At 41.9% G+C, this 20,216-nt stretch overlaps 1 protein-coding gene across 2 annotated transcripts; it reads left to right on the top strand.

Moving 5' to 3' along the window:
- Positions 1–1,634: 1,634 nt before the first annotated feature.
- EFCAB14 (EF-hand calcium binding domain 14) lies at positions 1,635–20,129 on the top strand. Of its 2 annotated transcripts, none has more exons than XM_067301207.1 (11): positions 1,635–1,869; positions 2,468–2,616; positions 5,986–6,131; positions 8,684–8,782; positions 10,239–10,349; positions 11,264–11,344; positions 12,214–12,405; positions 13,065–13,145; positions 14,507–14,618; positions 15,635–15,766; positions 16,581–20,129. In XM_067301207.1, exons 1-11 carry the CDS (start codon positions 1,688–1,690, stop codon positions 16,754–16,756), a joined length of 1,461 nt encoding a protein of 486 aa, XP_067157308.1. In that variant the 5' UTR covers positions 1,635–1,687; the 3' UTR covers positions 16,757–20,129. The 2 variants fall into 2 exon arrangements, with proteins under 2 accessions (XP_067157308.1, XP_067157307.1); XM_067301206.1 differs by having other exon boundaries at positions 1,638–1,869; positions 11,267–11,344.
- The last annotated feature ends 87 nt before the right edge of the window (positions 20,130–20,216 follow it).

Here is a 20,216-nt window from a genome sequence, read left to right as displayed (position 1 = left end):
ACGTTGCAGCCATCAGCAGCTTCTTTCCTCCAGCGGAGGAGTGAGAACTGGATGTCCCCACTGGCTGCACTAGGAAGAACTGAGCTTTGAGGACAGAAGTGGTGGCTGTTATCCCAGGCTCTTAGGAGATCCCTGGTTTGCAAACGCCTGCAGTGAGAACTCTGCCTTGCTGTTGTTCCTATATGAAGTGAGCTATAATTTTAAGCTGTAGCTTAAAAATGGCTGGAACAAATTTTGAAGACACATCCGCCTCAGTGAGTATGGTGAATCACATGCCAGACTGATTTTCTGATGCTGTAGAAAGCAGAGAGCCCAAAGATGTAACATGGCAGTTTGAGCACAGCTTTGCTGCAGGCAGAATAGAAAGTAGCACCAACAATGCAGGCTGCCAGAAACCATTGTTTCGCTAAGACGATTTTCTCTTAAACGCTTATCAGGTTCCCAACCTGTAATCCTTGGCTTGAATTTTTCTTTGGTGGGTGTCTGGGAAAATGCCAGGATCTAGAAATGAACCATTTCCAGAATGAGTTTAAGTGACAAACAGACTGTTTTCCCTAGATTCACATGGGAAATTAGGGTTTGGAGCAGAGAAAACACAGACTCGGCTGTTGCAGGACACCGCGGCCTCTAAGCGGGTCTGGGACCCTGTGCGGCTCTGCGGAGCTGCAGGGACAGCGGCTGCGTTTTGTGAGCGCGTGCGTTACCGCGCTGCGGCTGAGGAGTGGGAGAAGTTTAATGGTCCATCAGTCGGCTGGAAATGGGAAATTTGAAGCCAAAAAGGCCAGTCTCACAAATTCATAAGCTTTTTTCCAAACTGAAATGCTCACGTGTCGGTGACCTGCCTGTCCCCATCGGCGGGAGGTTCCCGGGCCGCCTCGCCTGGCGCCGGCTCCGGCTCACCGGGGCGCGAGAAAGGGCTGCCGCAGTGCTGCGGGCGTAAAGAAAGCATAGAAATACAGTGCGGCTTGACTTTTCGGGTGGTTGGTTGCTCTCCGCCTGTGGAGACGGGGAACGGCCAGGTCTTTGCTTGCGACTGACTTTTTAGGTGTTTGCCAAGAGAGAGGGAATTCAGCTAGTAGTCGAGATAAAATAATACTGGAAAACCAATGGGTGAGTGATGCGCGTGGCGATCTGCACCTAAAGGGTGACAGCACTCCTGCAACGCTTGCGCCCGCTCCCTGCACGCGTCCTGCATGTGTGTAATTCAGTGCGAGACCAGCTTCCCAAGCGCCCTTCCCACCTGCCGGAAGTGGGACGCGAACCCTCAGCCCCGCCGCGCGTTTCCCGCCCCGCCCCGCCCCGCCCCGCCCCGCTCCGCGCCCACTCCGGAGCAGCCGGGGGGGGGGCCTGGCCCTTTAAAGCGCCGGCGGGGCGGGGCGGCCGCCGGCCAATGGGGGCGCCGCTTGCTGGCAGGCGGGAGGCGGGGCGGGAGGCGGGGCGGGCGGCGGTGGGAGCAGCCATGGCGCGGGCGGGGCGGGCGGCGGCGGCGGCGCCGGGCGTGTCGCCGCCGGGGAGGCAGCGGCCGCGGCCCCGCTGAGCGCCCGTAGCCGCGGCGGGGCCCGCGGAGCCGGCGAGCGGCGGCCGCACGCTGGCGAGCCGGGGCGCGGCGGCGGCGGCAGCGGCAACGGCGGCGGGGGAAGCCGGGAGCGAGCCGCCGGCCGCGCCGCCGCCCACGCCCCACAAGAGGATGAAGAAGCGCAAGGAGCTGAACGCCCTCATCGGCCTCGCCGCCGACGGCCGCAGGAAGAAGCCCGCCAAGAAGGGCTCGGGCCACCGGCTGCTGCGCACCGAGCCGCCCGCCTCCGACTCCGAGTCGAGCTCCGAGGAGGACGAGTTCGCGGCGCCGGGCGCGCGGGGCCGCTTCGCCCGGTGAGCGGGGCCGCCGGGCTCGGGGCGCCGCGGGGCGCCGAGTTCCCGCCGCCTGGCGCTGCCCGCCGCCCGGCGTCCTCCGGCGGCGCTGACTCAGTGCCGCCTTATCGTGAGCGCCCAGCAGCGTGCTTCTGCCGGAGATAAACTTCCCGGTTAAGCAACAGCGATGTTGATGGGCCTCTAAGAGTAGCTGAAGGAGGCCTGTCGTAGGGAGAGTCAGGCTTTCAGTTTGGGATAATCTAAAGGGACTTGTCATAACATTGCGATAAAACCCTTTCTTCAAGCCTGCTTTCCAAGCTATCAGGCAGATGTTCCTCACGTGAATTTGTGTTAGCAGAATAGGAAATCTTAGTAAGAGGAACCTGCTGCTCTTAAATATGCTAGGCGTTTCTCCTGAGGACAGACTGTACAGAGAGTCATAGTCCTCTTTTTGTGGTATAGACTTATGTACTCTTGGCAAAACTCTTCATTAGACTTTGTCAGCCCAAGTGTGTGTGCTGTTCCAGTGCTGTTCCTTGATTAGCCTGAACTGCATTTAAAACAAAACTTTTGCAGGTACTATTGAATATTCACAACCCATTATTTCTGTTTTACCCAGGGGAGATTATCTACGATGCTGCAAATTCTGTTACCCATTATGTGCTTTTGTCATTCTTGCTGCTTGTGTGGTCACTTGTGTTGGCTTAGTCTGGATGCAGGTAGCGCTCAAGGAAGATCTGGATGCAATAAAGGAAAAGTTTCGAACTAGTAAGTATGAATGTAACTATAGCATTTCAGATTTGCTTTGGGCATTATGAAGAGCTTTAGTTGCTTGCATGCTTATTCAGATCATGAAAATACTAAGCAGACAAAGTACCCTTGACTTGAGAAGTTCCCCGAGACAAAATTACTTGGAGGCTGGGAGAATCTAAGGCAAGTATCATATATGCTTGCCTGTCTGTACTTCCTGAGGAGGAGTAAGAACACTGGGCTTAAGTGGACCTGTGATTGCTTGTATATATTCTTCTAAAATTCCTAACTTTGGGCTTGGGAATGCTTCCTTCCAAAGGGAGCCACTACTTGAAAAAGTACTAGTCATTCATGTAAAAGCGGTCTACAGAATTTTGCTGCTTCACTGTAAAGTTGATGGAAAATATGCTATTGTCTTGAGCTGTTTTAAAAACTTCTAATGCTTGCCCACAGATAGCTGTAATTAAATGCTGCTTCAATATTACATTTTTTCTATATGTCTTTCTAATGTGTATAATCTTACTTGCATTGACCCATTTTTATTTAACTGTTGTCTAATGAGTTGCATATGATATGAAGTATAGAATTTACATGAAGCATTCTGCTCGTTGATCTTGGGTTTTCTTTGTGCATGTTAGATTTCAATACCATAACTGCCACTGTAGTGCTGAAGTATAACGAACAGTAAAATTTGCATATAACATGCACTCGGTTCTCTATGCTTCACCTCTGGAGAGATGATATGTTTTGGTGTGCCTTATTTTAGTGGTATTTAAAATCCTATATATTGAAAAATGCAAGGGTAAGGTGAAGAGGTGTGTGAATAGAGCAAGAGGTAGTGAGGCCTAGGCATTCACTCTCTAGCTACTTCAAGAAAGTTAACTAGGTTTGTTTTTCCCAAGGAGCATCATTGTTGACTGCAGCTTTTGTCCCATAAGTTCATCTTAGAATTTTTGTGCTCTGTACTTGAAAAAAAAACTTTAAAATATGACCAGAGCCCTTGAGATTCATTTTAAAATCATGAGGAAGCTAGGGCTGAAGGTGAGGAGAAGACTTGATTTGCTTGTGATAGAATGTGATGTCGAGGAAGTATGTTTAGATGTTCTTTACTGTTGGTGTCTAGGGCATCCTGTTAAGGTACATAGTGTTGCTGAGAGGCGATGAGTAACTGGTAACTGATCTGTCTGCCAAGGTAGAATCTTCTGGCTGGTTAGAAGTGAGAGAAAGCATTGCTGGTAGATGTGCTTTTACATTCAGTGACACAAAACTCCTGAAGAGTTAGTCCTGTCTGGAGTCTGCCAGTGCTGGAAGATACCTTCAGTTACAGGCTCTGCATTGTGCCTCTGACCATAATGAACAGCTCCGCTCCACAGTAGCAGTTTCTGCCCTGTTCTGGATAAGCTAACTGTTGGTCTTCACAGACCAGTCTGCTTAAAGCAATAGTACATACTGGCAGTAAGAGTTTTGCAAGATGACAACATTAGTTGGCCTTGGTGTAGTTAAGTTGTATCATTCCTGTTTTACATAGAGCTCTTTGTTAAAGCAGTTGTTCACTTTGAGCTTACTGTCCAGCAGTTACAAATGTGCTTGTCCTCTCCTTAAGAGCGGTGATAGAAAAACAGTGCATTTAATCCTTCAGATAGTGATGAAATAGTCCCATATTTCCTTGTCACTGTAATAGCAGTGCCTGGAAGCCAAGTTGGAACCATGTTGAGACATACCATTAAACAAAACAAGAAAAAAACAACGCAAACCCATACAGCAAGAATAACCTGGTTCCAAAACGTAACCTCCTACTTCAAGGAAGCAGGTGGGTGGAGGGAGAAATTAAGGCACGCAGATCAGTCTGTCCTATGGCAGGTTTGGAAAAAAATCTTCCTCTTCTCAATCTTCATCTAAAGTCTGTCTTCATAAGAACAGTTTACCTTGTCAGTATTTCTTTGTGTTCTGCTATGCTTAAAACAAATCGAGTATGGTATGAGAGCGTTTTTAAATATGACTTCTTTGCATCTGTAGTACAATTAGAGAGGGAAAAATTATTGTAGTGTTTCCATTCAGTTTTTAGTAGTGTTGCTCAGAAAGTGTTTTGTAATGAACCTTCCAAGTACAGTAAGAAACTCTAAGTAGGTTACTGAAACACACAATGACGAGCACAGTGAGAGTGGCCTAATGAAAGATGTTTTGTGTACAGGGCTCTGAAATCTGAGGAGAAGCCATCAGATTCAGTGTGAACTGCTTGTGTAGAAGGTACACAAATACAAAATTAGCTTTCTGTTTTGGCTAAAATTCACCTTGTTAATAGTCTTTTCAAGGTCGTCTTTGCCAGAACTGTTATTTGGATTTTGAGCTGTCAATACCTAGAAATATCTTGCAGAACTTGCTTAATTAAAGAAAAAGTGAAATGTGGTTTTGAAGATGCACGTTCCTAGTTATGTATATACGGGCATCCACTTCACAGACCTAAAGCACTCCTAAAGGCATTCGCTTTTGGCTCTATGGGTCACACATGGAAGCTCCTTCAGGGAGCTGCCAGATGTGTATCATGTAGATCCTGCTGCTCTTGGTGTTCTGGGGTCTGAAAAATGGCAGTGTGTTCTGGAGCATTCCAGTGCTGCATTGTAGGGTGGAGCTGCAGGTTTTGGAGAACCCTTTCATCTCCACCTCAAAACCTTTGCTGACTTGTTTCCTCCCAGACCCTGGGGTTTAGGATTGCCTAATACCATTTGTAACTAAACAGCCTTGTTGCTGCTGACCCTGGAAGAGCTGCATGGCTGAGACTTGCTTGAATTGTTTTGAGCTACGTATTTACCACTTCCATAATATTAACTGATTTTATTTCCAAGGAACTTGTTTATTGATTTGTTTTACCAACAGGCGTTAGCGTGTAACCTTATGCAGTGCTTTCGCAGAGTAGTTCAGTTGTCTTTGTCACATGGAAGAACTGTAATCACCCTAATCTGTTTGGAATTCACTTCATGGTCAGCAACCCCTTTGTAGGCTTGAAAAGGGCATAAAGGTTCACTTCACATGCTGCCTTTGCCCTGGTGCTATTGGCAGTTCTTATTTATAATTCTGTTACTATTTCATGTCCATCTGTGGAAGTAATACAGAATAACTGCACTAAATAGCTGCTGAGGGTTACCAGAATGACAGTACTATCATGCATAACTTGCAAAGTGTTAAATTTAGTACAGTCTCTACAAATATAAATGCTTTTTAGACCAAAAGAGCTGCTGTTCCAAACAAGCACCTTCAGAATAGGCAGTAAACTGTTGTAGGCTGTTGTTGTCATCTTTGACTGTTGTAGATATGTGGATATTGCTGCTTGTAAAGTTTATTGCCTTTTCAGCATTGTTTAGCTGGACTTCTCATTTCTTATTTTTTTAGTGGAATCTAATCAAAAGACATCATTCCAGGAAATTCCTAAACTGAATGAAGATTTGCTGCAGAAGCAAAAGCAGCTAGAACAAATTGAGACTGGAGAGCTGGGACTAAATAAAATTTGGATAAATATTACAGAGATCAATAAACAGGTGAGAGGAATCAATGTCCGATTTGAAAAACTGAAAATATTCACTTCAAATTTACTTGTTTATATAAAATGTAAACCTGCTAACACGAAAAAGTTGTGTACTTTTTTCATTTAGTGTAGTGCTGAGCTGTTCTCTAAGGACTTCTGCAAACGTGCTAAACTTTTTTTTGAATTTAAAATGGGGTTTTAGTCTACTAACAAAACAAAAAAGTAGAACATCTGGTTGCACTGGAGACTGATTGCAGAGAGGAGAAATTAAGCAACTGGTGAGAAGGCTTAAGGCAGAATTTAAAGGAACCTCCCAGCTTTATAGTTCTGTACTTTCCTGGTGAGATATCTGAAACTTCAACTTTGAAGAGAGTATCTGCAAACATTTCATGACTGTGGAAAGAAGTCGCAAGAATCAGACAATGAAAGTTCATGATGCTACGAATGAAATATTGATGTCTTGTGTATATGAATTCTGCTAATACATACTCTGAGAATCTGAGCTAGAAGGAAGAGTGTTGCCAGCAGGTTGAGGGAGGTGATCCTTCCCTTCTGCTTGGCCCTGGTGAGGCCTCACCTGGAATGCTGGGTCCGGTGCTGGGCTCCCCAGTACAAGAGAGATAGGTGGCTACTGGAGTGAGCCCAATGAAGGTCAAGAAGATGGTGAAGGGATTGGAGCATCTGTCATATGAGAAAAGGCTGAGAGAGCTGGGATTGTTTTGCCTAGAGAAGAGAAGGCTTGGGGCAGGGAGGGAAATCTTATCAATGCGTATAAGTATCTAAAGGGAGGGCACAAAGATGTTGGAGTCAGACTCTTTACAGTGGTGCCCAGTGACAGGACAAGGGGCCATGGGCGCAAACTGAAATGCAGGAAGTTCTGTTGGAATATAAGAAAAGACTTTTTTTTACTGTGAGGGTGTTTGAACACTGGAGCAGGTTGCCCAGAGAGGCTTTGAAGTCTCCATCTGGCACAGTCCTGGGAAACCTGCTGTAGGTGACCCTACTTGAGCAGAGGGTTGCACCAAATGATCTCCAAAGGTCCCTTCCAACCTCAGCCATTCTGTGAGCTGGTGTAAGTCTTAGCTCTATTTACTGTGAAGGAACTAAGCCACCTAAGCTGTTTCCTCAGATGGTGTATCTGGCTTCAAACAGACCATCCAGCAAGACTCTTCCTGAAGTCCTTGCCTTGGAGGATAGAGGTTTAGAGCTGGTGGCTGTCAGTAGTGTCAGAAAGAGGGGGAGGAACAGGGACAAAAACAAACAACAAAACTAACCAACCAAACAACAACAACAAAAAAAATCTTAAAAAAAACCCCTGTGCCTGGTGCTGGTGCTTTGTCTTAAAGTTTTAAGAGTATTTAGGTACAAGAGTATTTTAGAGTATTTTTGGTATTTTTAGTACAGGGATGATTAGGTGCTTAATGGAGCACATAAGTATATTTGAATATTTGATCACAAACAATTGTTTTCTTTTGCATGTAACAATATGTACTGTCTGCAGATATTTATGTGCTTAGCAGGACTTTTAATGTTATTGTCTGCACCTGGATGTTAAAGACACTTGGCACATGGTTCTTGCAGGCCCTCAGTTGCCTCAGGGTCTGGTTACAGTCTGAGCCAACTTTTCTGAGGAACGAAAGTTAGTTACTATTTTCTGTGAGTTGTTGAGATGCACTGTTGGGAATTGAGTTCAGCCAATATTCACAGCTGTGGAACTAGAGACTCTACAAGCCAACTGGTCCGGATTGGCCTATTGTAGAACAAGGATCATGCCTTTCCTCAGCTTGGGAAACAACTGCCCCTTCCCCAAAGACAAGTGAGTTTTATCTGTTCTGCTTCAGGGTTGTCAAATGTGGGAAGAAATGACTCTTCTTCATTTGTTTCAATCACTGATAGCTGCAAACTGATCTTAGTGATAGCTTTAGCAATTAATGACCAACTTGCAGCTGCTTATAACTTAATTGATGGCTTCTTGATTGGGATGGATGAATTACCTTGAAGACACTTTGAATAACCTGCCAGCTGTGTAAAACAGTTGACAGAAGTTGAGCTAATCCATTATACCGAGATTCTTGCTGTTCCACTTCTGTAGCAAAGAGTTTGAGTGATCCATGCACTTTGTTTGCCCTTCACTCAGCTAGAGAAGTTGCATGGCTTTACTGGCTTTTGCTGAGTAGGTGTGATTGCCAAATACAGAACTAGATGACTGTTTGTTTCATAAAGGCTCTTGCACTTTTAAAAATCTTTCTCGGGTAGCAGCTGTACAAGGGGATGAATGTAAAATGTGTACCTTATTGAAAAGGAAGGACTTCCACACCTTTTGGTTTTTTACTCAGTGTGGGGGAGGGCAAAAAAAACTTGCTGCAGTTGCAAGAGGCAGAACTGATTTCTAATGTAGCTGAAGTAGGACTTCTAACTTACAGAGACAGAGGTGTTTAGCGTGTATATATTTATATATTTTTTTTCTTTTATCTTATGTTTTTATGTTACCAGTTAAGTCATTAGTATTGGGGGAGGTCAGAATCAACTGTTGACTAATTCTAAATATTCCTCTTTTGGTTTTAGGTATCGCTATTGACTTCAACAGTAAATCATCTCAAAACCAACATCAAGTCTGCTTCCGATTTGATTACTCTTCCTCTCACAGTAGAGAAACTCCAGAAGGCAAGTAATGTACATGTGGCTATCCTTAAGTGTGTTCTGTCTTGGTTTTTAAGTTTCATGTTAACCAAAGCAATGGGTTTCAAAGACTCAAGCTTCTTTTTGACCTCTGGCTGCACGTGTCCCGCAATGCCTTGTATCACAGGAGAACATCAGAGGTTATAGGTGGTAGCCTGGCTTTTGATAACCCTGGTGAAAATGTCCTGCTCAACTGTCTATTGCATCCAGCTGTCTTTGCAATTGCCTACCTTCTTTGAAGAAAAGGCTGCTACTGTTGGAATTGGATTTGGGTTTTCATAACCCTCCTTCCCTGCAGATAATATTCCTGAAAATGCGGAGCTGCCTGCTGGTATTAGAGTCCTGAAGTATTACTGAGAGAGCTGCTCTTGCACAGAGGCTTAGGTTCAAAATAATGAAAGGTGCTAAAGATGCCCTGAGGTCCCTCAGGGCAGAGAGATCATATGTTGAACGTGTGTTTAGACTTGCAGAAGAAGGAGCTGGAGGATGATGTGTGTGGGTATCATTTGAATATGCTCTGGGCAGTTAGAGAATCACTGAAAGTGTCCTGAGAGTGTATGGCTATGAGAGGATCATAGGAAGACTGGATTTTACATGGGTTGTTTGTTCTAATGGTAGAATACAGCATTAAAAAAAATGGAGTGAGAAGCATAGGGGTATGCTCTGTGTCTCATTACATTAATTTATATTACTGTGTTTGTGGATATCCTAGCTGACAGAATCTGACTGTGATAGGTGCTATGTTGTCATCTAATAAAACACCGCTGCAGCATTTCAGAATAGTTTCTAAAGTAAAAGGCAGAAGGGGGGATTCAAATGGGTGAACACAAGAGTGCAGTAGTTGGAAGGAGAGGTAGCAATCACAGCACGTAGCTGCTGATTTCATGGGGGGATAGAGGTGGTTTTCCTGATACTTCACAGTAGTTCTTTCATTTAAAAAAAAAAAAGTCAATAGTCGCTTGAAAATCTGATCAACGACCTTCGGTAGAATAGCAGTGAATGTCATTTTTAGAGGATATTAAAGCAGGATAAATAGATGTCAACATCATATATTTAGTATAAATACTTCATGCAGAGAGGGGATAAACTGTCTTAATGTCAGGATTTTTTTATTAATGAAAATGTTTGCATTGCTTTGGGAATAGCAAACACACAGTTTTGTTTATCTAGTAAAAAGAAGATATGTATTTATATTTATACACATACACTCACTCAGTCTGAAGGTGTAAAGAGTGTGTGTTCATTTATTGGCCCTGCGCTGTGATGCGTATAATTTGCAGTTTTTTCTGCAAAGGAAGTGCTGAATATTCCAACTCAATTGCGTATTTCTGTGGCAGTCTGCCTGCAGCTTCATTAACAAAACATCGTGTTTAGCAGATTGAAACTTTGAAACAGCGCAGTGGAGGAACGCTGAAATTTTATGTCTACTTCTTTCTTCCAGACTGTAGCAAACATAGGTAGCACACTAACCAGTGTTTCTCATGATGTTGAAAATATGCAGACAGCAATTGAAGAATATAAGAAATCCATAGAAACACTCCAAAATGATGTGGTAAGAAAGTGTGCTAATTTAAAACTGCATCTTTAAAGTTTATCTGCCTAATTGGAAACAAATTTTAAAATTGCATGAGGTTCTGCCTTATGCTGAGAATACTTCAGAAGTCTGAGTAGGGACTGGTTGGTACATTAGTCACAGCTAATTTCATAATCCCAGCGTGGCATCTGCCAGGTACCAAGTGCGTATTTTTCTTGGAGCCAAAAATCATTGGTCCCTGTTACACTTTTCATGATGCAAATCTGTTGCTTCCCACTACGCAGATGTGGAGCTCTTTGTGATGCAGGGTACTGCTTATGGTAACTGTCCGCCCTGTCTTAAGGATAGGGGATGGTGAAAGTGTTGTCATACAGTTCGTGGAGCTTCTGGTAGAATTAAGGGTCTGAATGAGGAAGAAATTACTGACGATCTTTACCAGAAGCCACTTCCTATATTTATACTGACCTCTGCCACTTGGGATGGAATTACTTAATGGGAATAGAGTCAACAAAGTGAGGTTTTCAGTTAAACTACACTGCAGGATTACTTTAAATATGATTTTTTTATTTGCAAATATTCATATTAGACATGTTATAAAGCTTGACTGAGTCAGTATATCCTCAGTGAATGCTGCAAAATGTTGCAGATATGACAGTATTCATAGTAACAAAGAAATGTGCATCATAATACTTTAATAAAGGGGAGTAGCTAATTGGGGGGGGGGGTTATTTTAAAAAAATGATTTAGATCCTAAGTATTTGAAAGAGAAAAATCACTCTTCACTATATTCTCTTTAGTTAAAATATTGCATGCCTGACAAAGACGAGCTCAGTAGTTGTAGCAAAACACCCTTAGCTATGATCTGCCTGGTCTTAAAAGCTTAGTATTTTGTTATGGATACTTGGTGCATAACTTTCTGCTTCTGTCATTAGAAGGAATTAAAGCAGATGCCTTCACTTCCCTCCATTGTTACACCAGGGACTGAGAGAAATCAGACAGAAAATTGCAAACAGGTATTTTTCCTCCTTGCATAAGAAATATTGGTACAATATTGGTACAAGTACTACTGATACTGAAGTTTTGTGTTTTGATACATTGTAGTGTACAAAAAACTGTTTTTGTCAAGACCAAATACCAGTAGCATCCTTCAAAACCAAGTACAAAACAATTTTACTGTAATTTGTTCCTCTGTATGTATAAGTATGAACGTATCCTAGTGTGGAAGTATGTTTTGTGTGCTTTAACTGGGTGAGGAGTAGAAAGACTGAAGTGACTATCAGACAAGTTGTAGGTGTACTTTGCTCATGTAAATGCAAATGTTAAAGGCTTTATATTGAATGGGGTTTATGGTAGGTATTTGCTGATCTGAACAAATCTGGGAGTGGCATGTGTTGAGTCACCCTCAATGTAATAAGGCACGGAAAGCAGGGCTTCAAGAAAGAAATGAACGTGTGAGTGCTTAGCTGGAATGGCTTGGAATGGAAGTGGTGCGTTTATTTATATTTAATGCAATCAATATTTTCCTCAAAAGTGAATCTCTTGCATAAACATTGCTTAGTACATGCTTTTTGGGGAAATAAAATTTGTATAGTTACTAACTAAGCTTGACCTGGAAAACTAGATGAATGGGCTTTGTGTGTTGTTTGCTGGCACAGTTGAATTGATAAAATTAGCAGCAAAGAGTTTAGCCTTGAGGAAAATCTCAGTTTCAAACTTTGACAGCTGGAATAACTTTCTGTAAGCTTCCAGTTGGATGGTTTCAACAGTTTGTGGGAAGCCAGTCTGAAGTCTGCCTGGTTAAACTGGGTCAGTCACTATCTTGTTAACAGCAAGAATGCTGCAGCAGTTGAGTAAACTCACGTGTTCTGGTTTTACGTTTCAGGAAAGCCAGTCCCTGCATGCAGCTTTGGAGGAGCTAAATAATACTGTAGTGTTATACCAAAAGTTGAATGACATAAAGCTTCTAAATGTGGATTCAGCCATTGGTAATCTAAGCCAGAGGGTTACGCTGTTGGAAAACTCTCTGGTTGCTGTGAATAAGCTGGACAAACGAGAGAACTTGTCTACCAGTGTGGTAAGTATTTGGTGTCTGTGGGTGTCTACTCAAGCAAGTACTTTCTGTACAGTACATATGTAGCTTTTCAAAGCCTAACCAAAAGAAAATGTTAAAGTGAAACTTGAGAGGATTACTATTTCATTTTAAAAGGCTGGAAGTTGCATTATCTGTTCAAAAATAAGCAACAACATTAAGAACATCTCTGATTAAAGTCATTTTGTCCCTGCAGAAGCTACAGAAAAATATGCAAAACACTACAACATTTAAGACTTAGGCAGCTGCTTAATGAAACAGGATTCACAAACCTCTTGAACTATGTTTGGGGAAGGCACTTTGACACGTAAGGAGTCTGTTAAGCCCAGTGAGGAGTTAGGTGGGCCTCTGGATTGTTCAGCAGTGCTTAAATGCTCAAAAAGCATTTAAATATGCTTTTGGATCCTTCCAGTGCTCTCTGTATGCCATACTGGGATCAGTCTCTGAACGCTCATTCTGTATGTCTAACAATAAGATGTGCTGATCTTGCTATGGTAAACTACATAACCAACTCTTTCACAATATTTTTTCTAGTATGTTTGCTCTGTTTTTTACGTACGTCATGCCTGCCAAATTTGAAGGAAAGAACTATTGTATAAAATAGTAAGCAAATGAATAAACTCTGCTCTCCGTTTTTCCTGTAGGGGAATGATGCAACTACCTCTCTAAATGTGGAAAATGAAGATCAACTCGATAATGAAACTCATTCAGATAAAGAATTGAAGGTAAATTAAGGGAAAAAAATACACTGGATTAGTAGACCCTGTCATTGTCTTTATAATCGTTTTAAGTGGGAATTAATTGGGGAGCAAACTGTAAGCAGGCTAATCCAATTTTTAAAGTACAGAGTAGAAGGGCAGTTTGTCCACTCCATTTTGTGGGCAGGAAGTGATTTAGGATGGAAGAAAAGTTGTGATAGGTTAAAGCCTTGTAATTCTGAGTCTGTGGAATATTGATCCCAGACTTGCTTGTACAGGATAACATAGCAGAACTGCTGTAATATCCTTTCAAGCAGCTGAAGGAATCTTAGGAGGTGCAGACCATGGCCCAGTGAAATGGGGGACTCCGGCAGCCAGCTCGGTTTGAGTTCCCATTGCTGTGCTCTCAGGCTAGCTCAATTATTGTGGGGTCACACTGCAAATGGTTTTGGGGCATTTATTCAGGTTTAAAAAAAGAATCACTTTTTCTGGGGTTTATATTTATCCTTGATATGTCGTGCAGCACAGGGGAAAACATGAAAGGGTGAGGGGAAGGAACTGAATGAGACAGTGCTGCCCAAGCGTGCACAGCCCCTCTTTGTCCTCTTAGACCAGTAGCCAGGAGCTAACGGCCAGAATTTGACTTAGAGAAACTTTGTACTAGTGGGGCCTAGGAACTGATGAAAACCTTCTGTCAGTAATGATATAATGACTGGCTGTGAACAAGTTTAATGGACTAACTGAATGGCCAAGTTTTGGGCTGGGGATAAGGGATGGCGGTGGTGAAGTTCTCTTCTGTATTCTGGAAAGAAGGCAGGGAGTGAATTGGCTGCACTGTCAGTTATAGGCTTGGACTGATGTGACCACATAAATATGTCAAGTTCAGAGGGCTGTAGGAGTTCTTAGCTCAAACTATAATCTGGAACCTACTCAGGAAATCAGCAAAAGAGGTCCAGATACAGGATATGGTAGGTTTACTTTGATGGGGATACAGTAGCTCCTGCATCAATGTATTCAGTGCTGCAGGCAAACATTTGTAACAACTATAATTCAATTAATGTATTAAATGCTCATTCCGTGTACATTAATGTTGGTGGTTTTATTATGATTTTTCAGAATCTTGCTCATTTATATAAGAAATACAATAATTCTTTAGAATTTGCTCAACCTTTTCAGGTTGAGGTTCTGATTCTGTTGTCTTCTTACAGACCATGTGAATTTATTCCTTGTATCTTTCCATAGTTTTGTTTTTTAATCTTGTTAGTCATTTAGAACTTGATCAGCCTGGAAAGCAGAAAGCCATTGGAAAGTACGTACGTTCCTAAAATGAGTTCTTTCTGATTTACATGAAGGGTGCTTCTTAAGAAAAATATTCTCTACATATGCAGGAAACAGGAACTAGAGATTCTCAGGTATCAAAACTAAGAGAGAAGCTTCAGCTGATCAGTGCTCTCTCAAGCAAGTCAGAAAATGAAAGATCCGTTGAGGCATCAAAGAATGGTAAGAATCACATGTAATAGTAATCCATAAAGCTGAAGGTTCACTGCGTAATTCAAAGAATATGTAATGAAGGTGAATAATTCAGAATGTTTTCTTAAGAATTTGGTGAAGATTAATTCATTTAAGGTGGTAAGAATGTAGTGGCTCTAAAACAAAAAACTAAGTTTGAAGATGGCTTTTCATGTGCACAGTAGGATTCACGTGTGTCATTACTTGTATTTAACTAAATGTATGTAAAAGCATACAGTGATTAAGTGCTGAATTGTCAAACTCGTGGAATTATTTGGCCCAGGTGCATTTGTAAAAGTTTGCACCCAGTAACATTATCTATTTTACTTTTTCAAAAGCTTAGCATAACAGAGGAAAAGTCTGGCTCTCCATCAACTTGCCTCAGTTCTGCACTTCTACTGTGTGTATTTGGGCAGTGCTGAGGATGAAATGACTTGAAACACTTCACTACATTAGAACTGTGCTTCTTCTTTTGTTAATCAGCAAAATTAGACATTTCCACCTCACTGGAAGGGTAGATGGATAATTGACACCTATGTTAGAATTCCCTTTGCAAGTTTACTCTTATGGTTTGTCTATACCAGTTGCTTATTTTGAGAGTAGACAATTATTTTTCCTCATAGAAGGGGGAGAAGATGAAAATAACCCCAGGTGGACAGATGTATATTCAATTAGTAAAGCTTGTTCAACATTTTCTGACTGGAAGGTAGTATTTTCCAGCCAGTCATTCTGTGTAGGAGGTATACAAGCATATGTCTCCTAGAACAGCATGAAAGATTAAAGCTGTATAACTGTCAAAAAAAGGCTTTTTTCCTTCTGTTCTTCATGCTCTTGGTAAGACTGGGTAACATACTGCTGTATTCTGAAACAATTTCACACCAATCTTATCCCGTGCAGTGTTGTATCTGCAGTGCAAAGTCTCTTAATTAGTTTTACTGTGTTTTTTTTTTTCTGTTGACTCTAATTCTGTGGAATCAGTAAGACTAATATAAATTGTTTTACAACAGTTGGAAGTAGTCCGAGTGCTACAGCAAAGCCCACAGACCTTTCAAGGCTGACATCAAGGTCAGCTGATGACAACGCAGAGGAGAATGAACAGCTGAGACATCTGTCCTTACCAGGAATATCAAGCATAGAAGGTTTGTCCTTTCTAGGCCGACCTTTTCTTTCCTAAATAGTTTGTGTAAATGTTTAGGAGGAGGTAAGCGTACAGGGAATTATGGTAGTGTGTATGGAAGTACTGGTAAAAGTACTAGTAAAGGTTGAAAACCATGGACTTGAGAAGGGAGGAAATGGACACTAGTCTGTAAAAGAAAAGAAACTAGAATTTAAAGAGGAGTGTGCACTAAGGTGAATTTTAAGTGTTTTGAGTATGGAAGTATTGTGCCAAGTGTTAAAGCAGAGATTGGGGGAGTAATTAAGGGCAGAATTAGAGTGCTGAAGGAAAATGAAGTAGGTGTGGGTGTGTGGTGGGGGCTGCCTTTTTGAGAGAGAACTGCCTGGAATGAATGGTTTCTGGATCTTGCTGTTCAGTTTTTTCAGCTACTGAAAGGGCAATGTTTTGCATCAGGAAATGAATAGACACTTTTCCCTTTATATGATCTGCTCTGTTGGTATAGCAACAGTCATTCAGAGCTTGCTTTTGTGGAAGACAACTGCATCTTTATACAGTTAGTGGTTATAGAGTGGGCTATTAGTTGTGGGCTTGAAATAGGGATTGTTTTTTGGTTTTTTTCAGAATTACTGTGATTTAATACAAAAATCTTTGTTCATGCTTTTTCTCCTAAACTTACTCGCAGCTTGAGACAACATAGAAGGAAAGCGACATACTTGGGAATGCTTTATTTAACTATTAGGTATTAACACATAATGCAGTAAAACTGGAAGAACAACATACAGGGTATTCTTGTGTACTTCAAAAAAATAACTTTTAAGTCATTAATCTCTTTGCAGATCTTCAGAATTTGTTTGAAAAAGAAACTGGAGATGCTGATGGAAAACTATCCTATGAAGATCTTCAAAAGCTACTTGGTTCTACACTCCAAGAGTTGCAGAGCTTTAAGAAATTTGATACAGATGGAGATGAAAAATACTCATTACAAGAACTGAAATTAGCTTTAGGTGTATAGAATATATATTTAGAAATGTGATATTGATGGATGCTACTGTAGCTAAAGGAAACTACAGGACATGAAAAAATTGTCTGCACTTTCCCAGGTTTTTGAAGCTAAATTACTGTACACATTGCCACTCTTTCATTTGTTTGTTAAAAAGAAATTTACTAATTTAATGTAGACAGAACACTATATTGGGACTGTGTTAAAATCCAGGAAGAATCCCAAACTTACTAGAAACATTTGCCTGTCATTTTTTCCTTTCCAAAGGAGGTCTTGTTTTTAATTTAAAATGTGTACATACAAAAATAAACCCATGGTTTTATATTTCACTGAAATCTGCCTTAAATTAGAGAGCTGCACTTTATGTAGAGCAGGAAGAAATCTGTCTTGTAAAGATGGACTTTTTTTCTGCTTGTAAATATTTGAAATAGAGTAAATTATGCATATTTAAGGAGAAGTTTATATTGGGCTGTGTTGGTAGTAAACATGTTTATTAGACTGAACCTAAACTGGGTCGTTGAGAGCTTCAGCTATAATTCTAATTTTGACTAAGTATATCCATGAATGAGTTTGGACTCAGGCAGAGGAAGGTGGGGGTGGTAAATTATGCTCATCTATAGCAGAACTTATTTTTAGAGGGAAGGGGTGAAAGTTTTTGTATCATGAGTCTACAGGAGCAATTATCTACCCAGCACTTGGGTTTTCACTTCAGCTTTTCTTTTAGCTTTGCTGTATTGCATTCAGATTGCCTTTTTTTTTTTTTTTTTTGAGATGGAGATATCAAATAAAATTGGAGAACTTTATCAGATGCTTAAGAGGTAAAAGTCTGCAGTGCGGCTTGCTGAATGGCACCCAAATAGCTCCCATCTCTTGCTGTGCAGGGGTGGGATCAGAGGAGTGCTGTTGGTCTTGCTGACTGGTCACTGGAGATCTTTTTAACAGGATGCTGATGCTGCTGGTTTCTTCCACTCGTTGTTCTTGGTGTCACTGTGCCCCGAGTAAAGCTCCTTGTCATTTTGTGAACAGGTGGGGAAGGCCTGCAGTAGAACTTCATGCTGTTTCTTGGGCTAATGTGAACGTGATTGCTTGATATCTAAACCAGTGTGTTCTTGTTAATAAAAGGATATAAAAGGCAGGATAGGAGAGTGCAGTCACGTCAGAATTCTCTACTGATAAATGCTTTGTAAGTGAGGTTTCATTAGTATAGTTACTTCCATGGCCTGTTAACCATATCTGCAGAGGAGCTTGAGTGAGTTTATACTAGTGGATCTAAATGCAGAGCATGTTATAACCCAGGGATTCCTTCTGAAACATAGAAAATGACTTACAGAAGAGATTCTCTTGCAGGCCAGATCAGGGACAAATCGGATGACTTCGCCCACAAATATCACTGATCTTATTGTGAGTCTTTTGCGTAACTAGTGAATTGAAGGTGTCCACCTCACTGAATCATCAGTATGTAAGTCTGTTCATAATTGTTGAATTTTATGTAACTTTGGACTGGATGTTTATAGTTTTATGGATAATTGTATACTGGAAGTATAAATCAGTGAAAGATTTTGCAAAATGAAATTTTTATCCATTGCCTAGGCTTCTTTCACTGTTGCTCTTCTATCCTATTTGGGTAATGCAGACATGACCCAGTAAGGAGATGCTTTTGTTGATGTGACATTTTAAAACAGTATTTAAAAACAACAAAAAACCAAGCAACCTTGGCTTTAAAAGGACAAGAAGCAAGTGCGTGCTTCTTGCCACTTTCCACACACTTTTATACACTTCTGTATGATTCTTTAACCAAATAATAAAACTAGCAATAATATGTAACCATTATATTATTTGTACATACTGTATCATAGCCATATTCCAGAGTTTGCAAAGTATTTTTGAAAGTTTGATTTGTATGAAATTTAACATATCTTAAAATTTAAAGAATTCTTGTATTGCCATGTAAATCTACTAGTGTGTTTTGTTTTGTTGAAGTCTGCTTTACTTTGACAAGGCTCTTCAACAGCAATAGTGAAATTGTTAGCTGAGCTCATTTTGAGAACTGTGTGCTGTTCCTGACTCTGGTGTTCTCTATATGTGGCCAAGGAACTGAGCTGGTTTGTAACTGGGCACTAGGACACAACTGTCCAGTAGTGCTGCTTAATTTGCATGGCAAGTGTGTAGTGGTGTTTCAATTCAACTGCTAATTGCCCTAGTCACTGCAAACATAGGATGGACTTGTGCTACAAATTTAACAAAATCAGATCATCTAAGAGTACAGCAGTAGCTTTTGTTTGACCTAGACTAGCTGGTAGCACTTTGTTGCAACCTTGAAGTGTTGCTCCCCAACCAGTTCCTTTGATTTGTGCAAGTTCTTCTGCCATGTCTCTGGTCACCATCTCCCGTGCTTTCCAAAGTCTTGCACTGGGTGTTAGCAGACTTCTGCCACTTTTATCCAGTGCTGCAGAGGTATAAAAGTCACAGGCACAGAAAAGAGGCCTGTCTAGATCTGTTTTCTGTGGCTGCGAGGTGCTGGCTCACCCATGGAGCTCTGAGCTGAGCACTGAGTTGGTGGGAGCCTGAGGGCTGTGTCATGGGAGGTGCAGCAGGAGGAGGCCTCCTGCTCTCCTCTCCATGCTTCCCCCACCTGCAGACCAGCTTGTGAGCCCCCAGAATGGCTGGGCCCCAAGGGTTTCTGAGCCCCACTTAGTGCACCACTTAATTGCCCTTGGCCCCTCTGCTGCTGGAGGACAACCTGTGAGTTTGCCTGTCCACTCCTGCGGGTGGAAGTGCAGGAGAAGGCGCAAAGTCTGAAATAGGGGAAATTGGGGGTGGTGGAAGGAACAGTGGGATGACAGCAGCAAACACTGAAAATGGGTAACTTGTGAGTTTGGGAGGTGAAAGGGAAATGTGACACCTTATCAGATGGTCTTAAAGGCTTGCAGCTTTCCAACGAACCCTGTGTCCGTCCCTGGGCCGCTTCCGCTCCCCTGCCTCTTTCCTATGGCGGAGGAGTTTTTGGACTAGTGGGCGGCCTCTGAAAGCTGCTGTGTTAGGGGAACAGGAAATGGCACGCTCCTGAGACTGCTGTTAGCCGTGATTCTTGGTTTCATTCTTCATCTTATGCTATTGCTTGTTTCTTTTGAAATGTTGATTTATCAGTCTGGGATTTTTTTTTTGGTGACTCCTGTATATGGACCATTTTGTATGTTTAGTTTATACCTTCCTGTACAATGAAACACCTCCTTTCACTGAAGCTGTACCTATTTTGGAAACGCGCAGTGGCTTCATTCATCGGTATGAGTGTAACAGAAGCTGTTATTTTTTTAGCTACTGAACTCCACACATTTTATCATGTAATGCGACTTTAACTTATCTAAATAAAATTTCATTTTCAGTGTGCGGTTTGGATTTTCTTGGGGGGGGCGGGCGCTTCTGGGGCGTCAAGTGTAACGAGGCCGCGACGAGGGCAGCCGCCGCGGGGCGG

The sequence above is a fragment of the Apteryx mantelli genome, chromosome 8 (genome assembly GCF_036417845.1).
Source record: "Apteryx mantelli isolate bAptMan1 chromosome 8, bAptMan1.hap1, whole genome shotgun sequence".
Taxonomy (NCBI): Eukaryota; Metazoa; Chordata; class Aves; order Apterygiformes; family Apterygidae; genus Apteryx; species Apteryx mantelli.
The sequence above is the reverse complement of the archived record's forward strand: the minus strand, read 5'-3'. Positions and strand labels throughout refer to the sequence as shown.